This window comes from Branchiostoma lanceolatum, chromosome 2 (assembly GCF_035083965.1).
Source record: "Branchiostoma lanceolatum isolate klBraLanc5 chromosome 2, klBraLanc5.hap2, whole genome shotgun sequence".
Lineage (NCBI taxonomy): Eukaryota > Metazoa > Chordata > Leptocardii > Amphioxiformes > Branchiostomatidae > Branchiostoma > Branchiostoma lanceolatum.
Genome location: NC_089723.1, coordinates 38,277,219 through 38,292,018, shown reverse-complemented (window position 1 = coordinate 38,292,018; position 14,800 = coordinate 38,277,219). Strand labels below are relative to the sequence as shown.

The window sequence follows — 14,800 nt, the reverse complement described above, 5'->3', positions numbered from 1 at the left end:
TGGTATTGCACTACTTCAGCTAACAAAAAAGCATCATGCTTCATCCTCAGTTGGCCAGTTTTCCTTTACAGTAGAGGGTCATCTAAATTCTTGGACACTTCAGTTTTTAGGTCCAATCCTCCTGTCCTGGGACGGAAATTTGCTTGTTGGGACAGGAAAAAAAATTCACCCCGTCCGTGCAAAATATCAGATATCATTAAAACTGATAAAAATGTACTTTTGTAAGCTTAAAATGACAGATTCAACAACGAAAATTAACAACATGGGCTCCCAAACAAGGAGTGGAACGGAAACAGAATAAAACCCAGCCCTGTACAGAAGGAACTCTGTACTTGGACTAAAACTTAGCGAAACTTTGGAAGCTAATTTTAGGAATATTTTGGCTGGCGGATGTTGGATGGCCTGTCATCGCAGGGTCCCCCGGATACTTCCCCTGTCAGTCTCACCTACAGACCAGAGGGCAGCGCTGCTAAAACAGGACGACGCCAACGCCACTGGTCATCCATTTTAACGTCAGCTCCCTGCCCCGGCCATTAGGAGCGGGGTGGCCCTTGGACATACTTTGTAAGTGGCAGATTTGTCATTATTACAACCTTCTACCAGACCCAAGGACTGTTGCACGCAATGCTGAACAGAGTACCAAACAAACAATGGCCTTTTAGATCAATTAAAAGTGAAATTAGCCCATCTTAAGAAAAAAAGATTTGCATTTTTTTGGCTTTGTACAAAACTGTAACAGTTTCAATTCCATAACTTTTAGTTAAGTCTAACTTCGTGAATTTAATTGTGATGGTGATGTGTATATAGTTTCTAAGTGACACTATTATCAGACACAGTATTGTGTGTGTCAACACAGTTCAGTAATGCATTTCAATATCCAACACATTTGTCATTGTTCCATCTTGTACCAGACCCAAGGACTGAGTGGCAATGTTGCACACAATGCTGAACAAACAAACAAACAATGGCCTTTTAAATCAATTAAAAGCAATGTTGAAAGCAATGCTGAATAACAGAAACTGTATCAAAACAAACAATTACCTTTTAAATCAATTAAAAGCTGGAAAAGTGGCAATGTTGAAGGCAATGCCGAATTAGAGTATCAAAACAAAGAATTGCCTTTTAGATCAATTAAATAACTTTATTGCACAACAATTGTACAAGGTACAAAGTATGGCACTCACTGGTACATAGATAACATTCTATTAGGCTAACCAATCTATCTAATACAATATTATGTTGTAGTCCATCTTATACAATATGGTGAAGTAGTCTATCTTATACAATATGCATGATACTTGTCCATCTGAACAAAAATTATTTGAGGTTTTTAAACTTTGGTTGAAACTGTTTCAATTACGTAACTTTAAGTATTCTAAGTCTTAGTGAATTTAATTATGATGGTGATGGTAGTTTCTAAGCGACACAGTACTGTGTGTGTCAACGCAGTTTAGTAATGCATTTCAATATTCAACATATTTTTCAATATCCACCTCGCACCAGACCCAAGGACTGGGTGGCAATGTGCAGACGATGCTGAACACGATTATCAGACAAACAATGGCCTTTTAGATCAATTGAAAGCTAGAAAGAGTGAAAGAAAGGAAGTCAAAATTGACCCCTTTTCAATTCCAAATTGAATTGGCATGGCCCAAGCAAGGGTTGTGCCACGGGGACAAATAAAGAACTATCTTTGGTGCAGGTGGGAAGGTTACGAGTGAACAGTCAAGGCTACATGTACACTGTGTCAGATCGGTAGAGAATTTGTATTTCATCATCTTTTCTTTCAAATTTGAGAACAGAAATCGAATTCGTGTGGCCCAAGTTACTGAGTATGGTGTAGGTGGAGACCATATTTTACAGGTGAACAGTCAAGGTTACACACACAGTGTCAGATCGGTAGAGACTTTGTAGTTCACCTTCTTTTCTCTCAAATTTGATAACGAAGAAATCAAATTCGTGTGGCCCAAGTTATTGAGTATGGTGTAGGTGGAAACCATATTTTACAAGTGAACTGTCAAGGTTGAATGTACACTGTGTCAGATTGGTATTGACTTTGCAGTTCAGCACCCTTATTTTCAAATCCAACAGAACCAGCAAATCAAATTAGTGTGGCCCAAGTAAAGAACTATCTTTTGCGCAGGTGAAAACCTTGCATTTGAACTGTCAGTGGTTAAATGTACATGTACATTGTGTCAGATTGGTATTGACTTCTAGATTCTTTCGCTGCAGTTCAGCGCCCTTTTTTTCAAATCCAACAGAACCAGCAAATCAAATTAGCGCGGCCCAAGTAAAGAACTATCTTTTGCGGAGGTGAAAACCCTTCAAGTGAACGGTCAAGGTTACACACACACACTGTGTCAGATCAGTAGAGCCTTTGTAGTTCACCATCTTTTCTTTCAAATTTGAGAAAGAAGAAATCAAATTCGTGTGACCCAAGTTAAGAACTATCTTTGGTGCAGATGGAAACCTTATTTTACAAGTGAACAGTCAAGGTTAGATGCACACTGTGTCAGATCGGTAGAGACTTTGTAGTTCAGCATCTTTTCTTTCAAATTTAAGAACAAACAAATCAAATTTGTGTGGCCTAAGTTATTGGGTATGGTGTAGGTGTAAACCATATTTTACAAGTGAACTGTCAAGGTTGAATGTACACTGTGTCAGATCGGTATTGACTTTGCAGTTCAGCACCCTTTTTTTCAAATCTGACAGAACCAGCAAATCAAATTAGCATGGCCCAAGTAAAGAACTATCTTTTGCGGAGGTGGCAACCCTTCAAGTGAACCGTCAAGGTTGCGCTCACACTATGTCAGATTGGTATTCCAATGTACCTCAACCCCTGAACTGTGGGCGGACCCCATACGTTTCCATGTCAAGTCCCTGCCCCGCCATTTGAACCATACGCCCCGAATACACACCGCACAAATGGCCCATTCCTCACTTCGGCACGCTGGCATCTCTCGTATCCATCACGGACCAATATTCCTGGATACTGAGCTTTAAAACAGGGGGACGACAAATCACGGGTCTTGTAACTACAACAGTAAGGATGGTGGTAAATCAAGATGTCAACAGTCGTTTGCCTTCGTGTCGGTGGAAACTAGCACGGATGCCCCGCGAATAGTTTCATAGTAACTCACTCTCAAAAAGAAATGTTGTGAAAAGTGGCGTCCGTGTGGCGCAGTGGTAGATCACTTGGCTGTCAAACAATGGGTCCCCGGTTCGTATCCCGGTGTGCCCAGAGACATGTCCAGACTTGCGCCCCGACGTTGTGCCCTTTGGAAAGGCACTTAACACGACTTTCCTCACTTCACTCAGGTGTAAATGAGTACCTAGCTCATCTAGGGTTAGGAACGTCCCTCGGATAGGACGTTAAATGGAGGTCCCGTGTTTGGGGAGAGCCACACCCCGCGCACGTTAAAGAACCCACCACATCTTTCGAAAAAGAGTAGGGGCATGCCCCGGTGTGCGATGGTCCAAACCTTACAGTCCGGTCTGGGAGGACATCTTGAAAAGGTGATAGTTCACCTGTTATGTCAATCCTTCCACAAATGTGGTAAATCGAAATAAATAAATAAATAAATAAATAAAGAGTAGAGGTCCTTCCAAATGTGAGTGGATCAAACCCAACAGACCGGTCTTACGCAGCTTGTAGTTGCTGTATAATACTGGCGTGTTACGCCCAAAGGCGTATGTTGTGCATATTCGTTATGCCAAACAAAGAAACAATTCCAAATCTTAGCCAGTTGCTTGAGTAACTATTTTTGGCGTATCTTACTACCTGGATGTCTAACCTTCATCAACGAAACAAACACTCCCTGCACCTTACCTCTGACTGGTAGGCCTGAGGAACCCTTGACAGTTGCACGTTGGCAGGACGCAGGAGGTCCTGTCTGCCTGAGCCTGCTCCCGGGCCAGCTGCTGGTCAAACTTGGTGGGAACCCTGCGAAAAGGAGGTGAAGATCCGTGAATAGTTTCATCAGGTTGATAAGTCACTGAATAAAAAGGTTCTTTGTACATAATTAAGTGTTTTAGTCTACTGACATTTCAGTGACCGTCTACATGTCACCTTCCTCAGGGCAATTCTGCCTGGTTTACAGAAGGTGAAGGAGTGTCCCTTGGTGTAGTGGTCTGCGCTTCTGGTACTTGCCACATCTGGTTCAAATTACTTGGACAGAAGGCCCGGCTTCAAGCCCCGGGTTAGGACACTTCTGGACAAGAGGTGCATTGAGTCCTACCAAAGACTTTATAAAAATGGTACATACTTCTGAAACAGTATGGAAGTTAAACACACTCCACTGCCAGTGGACTAGCCCCCTGCTACAGTGATTGCACCACAGTGTGGCCCAGGGCTATGAAACAGGGATGGGCACCGCCCTATACATCAGTTATGGTGTGGGAGGATTTTAACTTTTAACTTACAGAAGGTGACAGACGTTGGTTGAACAAAACACTTGGCTGTGTACAAAGAGCCTTTTTATTAAGGTCAGTGAAGAGTGAGAGTGATCTCGAACCAGTCTAGCTCACTAAAGAGCTATTCTTCTAATGGTCATGACAGAGAAGACAGACGCTGTACAGTATTTACAGTTTCATCGTACTGGGAAATTCCTGTAGCTCTCTTCAATACATACAATGAACAGTTGACCATGGCTTAACACCCCGTCCTAAGGACTGCAACCCAGACCAGTAATGTGCATGTCAAGTGACGGGGATTCGAACTACCACTATCTTGATCCAGAGGCAGTGTCACTAACAACTGGACTAAGGACACACAGTCAGCACTAGGGACAGGGAAACACAGTCAGCACCGGGGACAGGGAAACACAGTCAGCACCAGGGACAGGGAAACACAGTCAGCACCAGGGACAGGGAAACACAGTCAGCACCAGGGACAGGGAAACACAGTCAGCACCAGGGACAGGGAAACACAGTCAGCAACAGGGACAGGGAAACACAGTCAGCACCAGGGACAGGGAAACACAGTCAGCAACAGGGACAGGGAAACACAGTCAGCACCAGGGACAGGGAAACACAGTCAGCACCGGGGACAGGGAAACACAGTCAGCACCAGGGACAGGGAAACACAGTCAGCACCAGGGACAGGGAAACACAGTCGGAACCAGGGACAGGGAAACAGTCAGCACCAGGGACAGGGAAACACAGTCAGCACCAGGGACAGGGAAACACAGTCAGCACCAGGGATAGGGAAACACAGTCAGCACCAGGGACAGGGAAACGGCACCAGGGACAGGGAAACACAGTCAGCACTAGGGACAGGGAAACAGTCAGCACCAGGGACAGGGAAACACAGTCAGCACCAGGGACAGGGAAACAGTCAGCACCAGGGACAGGGAAACACAGTCAGCACCAGGGACAGGGAAACACAGTCAGCACCAGGGACAGGGAAACACAGTCAGCACCAGGGACAGGGAAACACAGTCAGCACCAGGGACAGGGAAACACAGTCAGCACCAGGGACAGGGAAACACAGTCAGCACCAGGGACAGGGAAACACAGTCAGCAACAGGGACAGGGAAACACAGTCAGCACCAGGGACAGGGAAACACAGTCAGCACCAGGGATAGGGAAACACAGTCAGCACCAGGGACAGGGAAACACAGTCAGCACCAGGGACATGAACTAACCTGTGATCAGACTCCAGGTGTTGACACTCAGTACACTGTCGCGAGGCGGACTTGACAGAGGAGTTGGACGGTGCACAGAAATTGGCACACTTGCACTGGGAGTGTTGACAATGAGTCCCTTTCTGCATACCCTGTCTCCGTATCTGGAACATAGTAAATTGCAAGAGTTCTGTTAAAACATGCCACCTGTAGAGTCACTTTGTCCTTCTTAATCACATCATGTGTATGTTAATAATAGTGCATGAAAGTTTGTCAAACACACATACCAAAGTTTGCTTGGAAAGTGTTCTTGTGTTCCACAAGAGCTCACATGTCGCAGTAAATAATTGGATGGCAATCCTAGCAGTTACTTGCAGAAAAAAAAATACTGAAAGCACCTCTATGCTACCTGGACACAAAGCCACTAATCTCCAAGCAGTTCCTGGTGTTTAACGCCATCATACTTTTTTCTAATATATCTTTCTCAATGTTGCAAAAACTGGCATAAAACATCAAGAATGAGAATGATCCTTACATCTGCTTATAGATTACAAAGGGAGTACACACCAATAGGAGGCTAAGGAAAATCCATGCCGCCTCTCCATTCTCAAGCCCTTCTCAAACACTTAACCAGCTGCCAGTCAATGTTCAAATGCGCTGCCATCGCTCTGCATGTCACCACATCGAAAAAAAGGAGCAATCTCCTTGATTTATTCATTTCGACCATCTAGGTCATTTACATAAATCATCGCACAGAACTGGACTATGGAAATCTGGTCATGCTTGCAAGCAAGACATTCTGATTGTGATTTCTTTCCAAAATTCATGATAACCCAGTGCTGTCTCCATGTTCTGTCCCTCCATCCTGGTACGGAAATTTGCTTGTTGGGACAAAAGTCTCAACCGTTCAAGACATCTGAACTTTGTTTAATCAACAATATGGACCCCCAAACAATGAGTGGGACAGAAAAAAAAGCTGGAGACAGCCCTGTGATAACCGACAGTATTGTGTCTTTGTTTGATAAATGATACAAAAATGTGGCAGAGCACAGTTAGTGCATGATGTAGAGAGATGGCAAAATCTACAATGTAGCAATAAAGAAGATGGCTATCCAATTAAAACAGGAGTGACTTACCTTTCCTGCTTGAGCTGCGGTCAGCGAATCTGAAAATGATCAGTAAAAAATAATTAGTTAGATGTTAGATGACTCAGGTCTGTTTGAGTTGCAAAGTTCTTGTCTTCTTCTGATCTGCTTCTTTCTTAAAGAAAAGCTACACAAAAAATTGAAAATCCTTCTATGCTATGCTTAATATATTCCAAAGTCAAATTCTTACTTCAAGTTGTTTCACATAAGTCCGTCATAGTTCTGGGATTTTCCACAGTTTGCAACTTATGCCGTGCTGACGCCTTCTCACCTGATAATTGAATTATATGACGTCAGTGTTTCGAATTTTTCACCTGTTGGTTGTATTATATGACGTCAGTGTTCTAAAATTCAATCATCAGATGAAAAATTTGAAACACTGACGTCATATAATTCAATTATCAGGCGAGATAACTGTTGAAAATCCCAGAACTATGACGGACTAATGTGAAACAACTTGAAGTAAGAATTTGACTTTGGAATATATTAAGCATAGCATAGAAGGATTTTCAATTTTTTTGTGTAGCTTTCCTTTAAACTAACATTCTTTTGTAGGAACCTTCTCATCAATTTGGTGCAGAAACTTTCAAAAGTCGCTCATCATTCACTTATGGTGAAGCCATTACAATGGGAAATTAATATGAACGACATCCATGACAGGACTATCCTTCAAACCCATGGGTCATTAGTCACAATCTCCTCATGCGCAACAATGCCCCCAGAGGTCAGAGGTCGAGTGGTCCAGACCAATTTGTTTCATCTTCTCCCAACATCTTCTCTACTTCCTGTGGCCTGTGATGATTATCCAGTTGCAACAATCAGCCTTAGAACACGATACCCCGGATTAGGGGTAATCTGAGGAGTCCGATGATATCACTTTCTCGGTAAGCGTCATTATTGCGCTGGTCCCAAGCACTGATTAAACTAGCTGGGGCACATTTTTATGGCCCATTAAATGAGTTAATGTGCATTCCGTCCCACTGAAACCAGCGAGCCTACGTGCTTCTAGCCTCCATATCAGGCTTATGAGTGGGGCTTTTTTTGTGCTTGTCATATGCTTGTTTTCTGATTGTATGTGGGTTCTTCTTGTACACGGTTTCTTGTTTGCTGGCTCTGGAGAACCTCTGAGCACAATGAGTTAATGTGCATTCCGTCCCACTGAAACCAGCGGAGCCTACGTGCTTCTAGCCTCCATAGCAGTCTTATGAGTTGGGCTTTTTTGTGCTTGTCATATGCTATTTTCTGATTGTATTTCGGTTGTTTTTGTACACGGTTTCTTGTTTGCTGGCTCTCGAGAAACTCTGAGCACAATGAGTTCATGTGCCTTCCCTCCCACTGAAACCAGCGGAGCCTACGTGCTTCTAGCCTCCATAGCAAGCTTATGAGTGGGGCTTTTTTTGGTGCTTGTCATATGCTATTTTCTGATTGTATGTGGGTTCTTCTTGTACACAGTTTCTTGTTTGCTGGCTCTCGAGAAACTATGAGCACAATGAGTTCATGTGCATTCCCTCCCACTGAAACCAGCGGAGCCTACGTGCTCCTAGCCTCCATAGTAGGCTCATGAGTGGGGCTTTTTTGTGCTTGTCATATGCTATTTTCTGATTGTTTGTCGGTTCTTCTTGTACACGGTTTCTTCTTTGGTGGCTCTCGAGAAATTCTGAGCACAATGAGTTCATGTGCCTTCCCTCCCACTGAAACCAGCGGAGACAACGTGTCCTTAGCAGGCTTACGAGTTGGGCTTTTTTGTGAGAATTATAACTTGTATGTAAAAGATTCACGTACATCCAGGAAGAAAAAAGTTGAAAAATAGGGATTTCAGTCAAGGAGGTTCTAGCTCCTTCGAATCCGGAAACTGTACTTCCCGAGCAGTGTTATATACTGTTTTTTGTTATGACGTCTCTTGTCAAAACATTTCAAATTTCATTGTGGCATAGATGATGTATCATGTCTATCAATAGGCTCATTAAGATAGTTTAGACTGACATTTGTTTTACCAGTTAGATGTCACAATGAGCATGCAATCTAGAGAATTGTAAATGGTAATTTGATAAATTATGTAGTTCCTCTTCTTTTCCATTTGTTTCATTAGGATTTATGGTACAATTTCAATTTTTTTCTTTCGCTAATTTTGCTTAGTTTTGATTATGTATAATTTTGTAAAAATTCCCATTGTCTAGCTTAGGAGAGGCCCATGAAAAGCCACCTAGGCTTCTGCCCCCCCCCTGCATGTTTTCTTTTTGCCCTGTTTATCTTTTTATAATTGTACATATATGCGAATAAACAATAAACAAAGAAAGTTACAATGTGAATTTGGGATAGAATTGCAGCAGTGCACCTAATTTTTGATGGTGGGTACAACCAGTTATTCATAAACTTTAAGGTATTTTTGTGCACTGATATATAGCATAATCTTGACATTAAAGTATGATGAAATGAATAAAAACTTCCTTGTGTTACTTGTTTACAAATTTTGAAGTTCTCATATTCAAGCTCTGAAAAGGCAGTAAGGTTTCTTTTTTAGGTTTTGATGACATTCTACTGTCTTTATTTCGTGTTGTGCACTCAAAATCTTTTCTGTTCAACTAAATTTTCAGGTTAGGTGTACCAGTGCTCCTATTCGCAAATATGAATTTCAAGGGGCAACACAGTTATAAGCAAATGGACGTTGGGATGTTTCCCCACAGAAAGTGGGAAGAGCTGTTACATTTACGATATATATATATGGACATTTCAAAATGTGGTCACTTTGGTCAACATGAGTTATGATTGACATGCATCCATGATATTTGTTTCATGTACCCAGTTTTTATTGGCATTGTTTATAATCTAATCTAATATCATGTCATATTTCTTCCTCACTGTGCAACTGTACATGCAGATCTTCATTAGTTATACCACAAGTTCAGTCACTCTATAGTAGACAATTTCACACACTACTCAACAGTCTATTTAGTATTAGACCAGTTCAATGTAATATGAAGTCTGGCCAAAAATTTTGTAGAAAGAACTGCATCCGGGCAATCATGTAGAACAAGTCACTACATGCTACCATCATACCTTAGGTACAGTCTATATTGATATTAGTCAATTTTAAATCTAGCTTGTTTTATTTCAAATTATTTGGCCAAAATTGTTGTTTTATTTCAAATTATTTGGCCAAAATTGTTGTAGAAAGTAACTGCATCCTGGCATTCATGTAGAACAAGTCACTACATGCTACCATCATACCTTAGGTTCAGTCTATATCGTTATTAGTCAATTTCAAATCTAGCTTGTTTTATTTCAAATTATTTGGCCAAAATTGTTGTTTTATTTCAAATTATTTGGCCAAAATTGTTGTAGAAAGTAACTGCATCTTGGCATTCATGTAGAACAAGTCACTACATGCTACCATCATACCTTAGGTACAGTCTACATCGATATTAGTCAATTTTAAATCTAGCTTGTTTTATTTCGAAGCATTTGACCATCTCAAGGTAACATGTAGTCTAGCCAAAACTAGACTGCATCCTGGCACAGAGCAGGGCAATACATGCTGTCGTCATACCATAGATTCAGTCTATATACCATATTAGACTTTTAAATCTAGCTTGTTATTTTTCAAAGTATTTGACCATCTCAAAGTAATATGTAGTCTGGCCAAAATTGTTGTAGAAAGGACGGCTTCCTGGCACAGAACAGGGTAATACACGCTATCTTCATACTACGGTTTCTGTCTACATGTATGAACTGGACACATTCTATACAATCATGTACAAAATAGTTAACTTACATGTACACTGTAGTTTGTTTTATTTTTGAGTATTTGCCCATCTCAGAGTAATATGTAGTTTGGCCAAAATTGTTGCAGAAAGGACGGCTTCCTGGCACAGAGCAGGGCACTACACGGTGATAATAGGGACGAAGCAGGACGTAACAGTCCAGAAAATAAAATATCTCTTTGGCGGGTCCTCTGGGAAATTTCCCTGCCCTTTCCAGCACAGCAAAGATGGCACGGGGTATTGCCTGCCCTAATATTTCATGTCACAATGAAATATCGCCCACCGTATATTTGAGGAAAGTGCCACGCCGTCTGAGAAGGGTGCTAAATAAATGGTTTGACATGGCATTAAAGGACGCTGGCTGTACAACGCTCCAGTAGCTCAAGCGGAGTTGAGTTCTCGGGGTAAAATTGCCAATCTCTGTCAATGTTTCAACCATCAATACTCATTACCGGACGCTATGAAGTAAAGGGCCTTCCTCGAAATGATAGCAGCGTAATGACTGTACACGAACAAGCAGCGAAACACAAAATAACGGCTGTCATTGCCGCACATTTTCAGTACCGGCAACATTATAGGTATAGGAGTGGCAGAAATGCACACGCACACATATGTCTGAGATGAAATCTTTCCTACATTGACTTTTAAGTGCAAGGTGGCTGGCTGGATTTAGGGAGGATGATGGTAGGAGGAGTGTGTGTTAGCTTTTCTAATGGCGTTGCAATTGTTCACAGCCCATTCCTCCAATTTGTACCGGCTTATCAAATGGTTCGGTCAACTTGTAACTGCTGAAATAATGTGGGCTGATAAGGCACATGCCACTAACTGCGCATTTACACTAGCATGGAGGAAGAAGTGTTACATATATTACAATCAAGCTGACGCACACATTCACGTACATTTGTACCTAATATGTAGTGCAGGCAATATCAATTTTACCCAGGTTTAAGCATACATTCCAAAAGTTACGGACCAAAGTTGGTAAAGCCTTATGAGATGAAGATCCTACTTTTCTCAAATTTTCCAAACGTGTCTAGGCTGAGTTGGATTTTGTATCCTTTCTGATGATAACATCACGTTGACCACAAAATAGTTATGTCCATCATAAAAATATGTCATCTACGTAGGGCCACACTGTTTCATTTTTTGGTCTCAGGCATTTCAAAGCAAAAATTTAGCAAGCAAGCAAGCAAACAAAATGAAAAGGAGGCCAAGGAGGAAAACTTGCATCTAACAATATTCCCCCATGAAACATTTTGTGTAGGTACAAACTCAAACCCTGTTTTCCAATATTCTTTTTTTGGGGGGGGGAACAACAAATTGAATTAATGGGGCCTAATAATGGGTCAAACAAGTTGGTGCCATTAAGTCCAGTCTTCCCAATGATTACTCAAGCTTTTGTCCATCCTGACTGTTTTTTTAAATTATTTTTATTTTTTATTCATTTTTATAACAGGCACTTGTCATTGAATAAGGAACTGTGACTTTGGGTGCATGGAAACAAACGCTCAGACAAATACAGTACATGGAAAACAACATTTTTGTTTCTTTATTGTAACAGTTGTAGTCTGAATCTGTATCATTCTGTATCCATCAAGCCGGTATAATCGCCCTTCGGCGAAATACACCAGCTTCGCAGGCACGCGGCACGGCAGCAGCTGGTTATATTACACCAAACGACCTGCCACGTCTAACCTTCGCATATCTAACTGCATGCATTGTTTAAAGTTGTCTAATGAGGATGCTTATACGGTACTTGGTGGCAACGAGTTCCACTCTACGATTGTTCTAGGAAAATACCAATTGACAGTTTCCAGGCGGCTAGTTCCCAACCTGCCAACCATTTGAAGCCACGACCGCTGCATTCATGCCCTTCCCCATCAACGGTCAATACATATTTAAAACCACAAGTTGTCCGGCGAGATTCCCCCCATTACTGGACGCCATCCCCCATTCCGATGCTTGTTCCGAAGCCCAATAATTACAGTGGCGGACACCGCTGGGCCCTAACTCCGCCACAGGCCTGTCTCCGGGACCCATCCCTCCATCTCCGCAATTTACTTAATGTATCGGGACGGATACAAATTTCTCCCTGTCCAACGATCTGAACCTTCAATACGACATGAAATAAAATAATGTATTTCGGTAAGCTTGAAATTACATCTGAAACAAAGAAAATCAACAAGGGCTTCCAAATGCCAAGTGAATCAAATTTGCTTCAATCTAAAATGCATGGAACAGTGTTTCAGAGAGTTTGAATTTTGAACATTTCATGGGGGTAAGCATGTTCCAAAAATTACCCACCCCCTCCCCCAGTTTTGCGAGCACTGCTGGGCTCTACCCCCACCCTAAGGGTAGAGCCGCCCTGTTCCATCCCGTGTCCGCTGGGCCCTAACTCGGCCGTACCCTAGCCACCCTGTTCCACCCTGTGCGCTGGACCCTAACTCGGCCGTACCCTAGCCACCCTGTTCCATCCTGTTCGCTGGGCCCTAACTCGGCCGTACCCTAGCCACCCTGTTCCACCCTGTTCGCTGGGCCCTAACTCGGCCGTACCCTAGCCACCCTGTTCCATCCTGTCCGCAGGGCCCTGACTCGGCCGTACTCTAGCCACCCTGTCCGCTGGGCCCTAACTCAGCCGTACCCTAGCCACCCTGTTCCATCCTGTCCGCTGGGCCCTAACTCCTCCGTACCCCAGCCACCCAGTTCCACCCTGTCCACTGGACCCTAACTCGGCCGTACCCTAGCCACCCTGTTTCATCCTGTCCGCTGGGCCCTAACTCGGCCGTACCCCAGCCACCCTGTTCCACCCTGTCTGCTGGGCCCTAACTCGGCCGTACCCTAGCCACCCTGTCCGCTGGGCCCTAACCCGGCCGTACCCCAGCCACCCTGTTCTATCCTGTGTCTGCTGAGCCCTAACTCGGCCGTACCCTAGCCACCCTGTCCGCTGGGCCCTAACCCGGCCGTACCCCAGCCACCCTGTTCTATCCTGTGTCTGCTGAGCCCTAACTCGGCCGTACCCTAGCCACCCTGTCCGCTGGGCCCTAACCCGGCCGTACCCTAGCCACCCTGTTCCATCCCGTGTCCGCTGGGCCCTAACTCGGCCGTACCCTAGCCACCCTGTTCCACCCTGTCCGCTGGGCCCTAACTTGGCCGTACCCTAGCCACCCTGTTCCACCCTGTGCGCTGGGCCCTAACTCGGCCGTACCCTAGCCACCCTGTTCCATCCTGTCCGCTGGGCCCTAACTCCTCCGTACCCCAGCCACCCTGTCCGCTGGGCCCTAACTCGGCCATACCCTAGCCACCCTGTCCGCTGGGCCCTAACTCGGCCGTACCCTAGCCACCCTGTTCCATCCTGTCCGCTGTGCCCTAACTCGGCCGTACCCTAGCCACCCTGTTCCATCCTGTCCGCTGGGCCCTTACTCGGCCATACCCCAGCCACCCCATTCCACCCTGTCTGCCGGGCCCTACATGTAACTCGGCCGTACCCTAGCCACCCTGTTCGCTGGGCCCTTACTCGGCCGTACCCTAGCCACCCTGTTCCATCCTGTCCGCTGGGCCCTAACTCCTCTGTACCCTAGCCATCCTGTCTGCTGGGCCCTAACTCAGCCGTACCCTAGCCATCCTGTTCCATCCTGTCCGCTGAGCCCTAACTCGGCCGTACCCTAGCCACCCTGTTCCATCCTGTCCGCTGGGCCCTAACTCCTCTGTACCCTAGCCACCCTGTCCGCTGGGCCCTAACTCCTTTGTTCCCTAGCCACCCTGTTCCACCCTGTTCGCTGGGCCCTTACTCGGCCGTACCCTAGCCACCCTGTTCCATCCTGTCCGCTGGGCCCTAACTCCTCTGTACCCTAGCCATCCTGTCTGCTGGGCCCTAACTCAGCTGTACCCTAGCCATCCTGTTCCATCCTGTCCGCTGAGCCCTAACTCGGCCGTACCCTAGCCACCCTGTTCCACCCTGTCTGCTGGGCCCTAACTCCTCTGTACCCTAGCCACCCTGTTCCATCCTGTCCGCTGGGCCCTAACTCGGCCGTACCCTAGCCACCCTGTTCCATCCTGTCCGCTGGGCCCTAACTCGGCCGTACCCTAGCCACCCTGTTCCACCCTGTCCGCTGGGCCCTAACTAGGCCGTACCCTAGCCACCCTGTTCCACCTTGTCCGCTGTGCCCTAACTCGGCCGTACCCTAGCCACCCTGTTCCATCCTGTCCACTGGGCCCTAACTCGGCCATACCCCAGGCACCCTATTCCACCCTGTCCGCTGGGCCCTAACTC

The 14,800-nt window shown here is 44.8% G+C and overlaps 1 protein-coding gene across 1 annotated transcript in view; it reads right to left on the bottom strand.

Moving 5' to 3' along the window:
- The window catches only part of LOC136427060 (uncharacterized), a 107,706-nt gene extending 93,885 nt beyond the window's left edge, over positions 1-13,821 (bottom strand). The window contains exons 1-4 of the mRNA XM_066415777.1: positions 13,677-13,821; positions 6,761-6,789; positions 5,646-5,788; positions 3,830-3,943 (exon numbers count right to left, since the gene is read on the bottom strand). Of these exons, the coding sequence (XP_066271874.1) occupies positions 3,830-3,943; positions 5,646-5,788; positions 6,761-6,789; positions 13,677-13,821 (431 nt within the window). The remainder of the gene's footprint in view (positions 1-3,829; positions 3,944-5,645; positions 5,789-6,760; positions 6,790-13,676) is intronic.
- Positions 13,822-14,800: the final 979 nt, after the last annotated feature.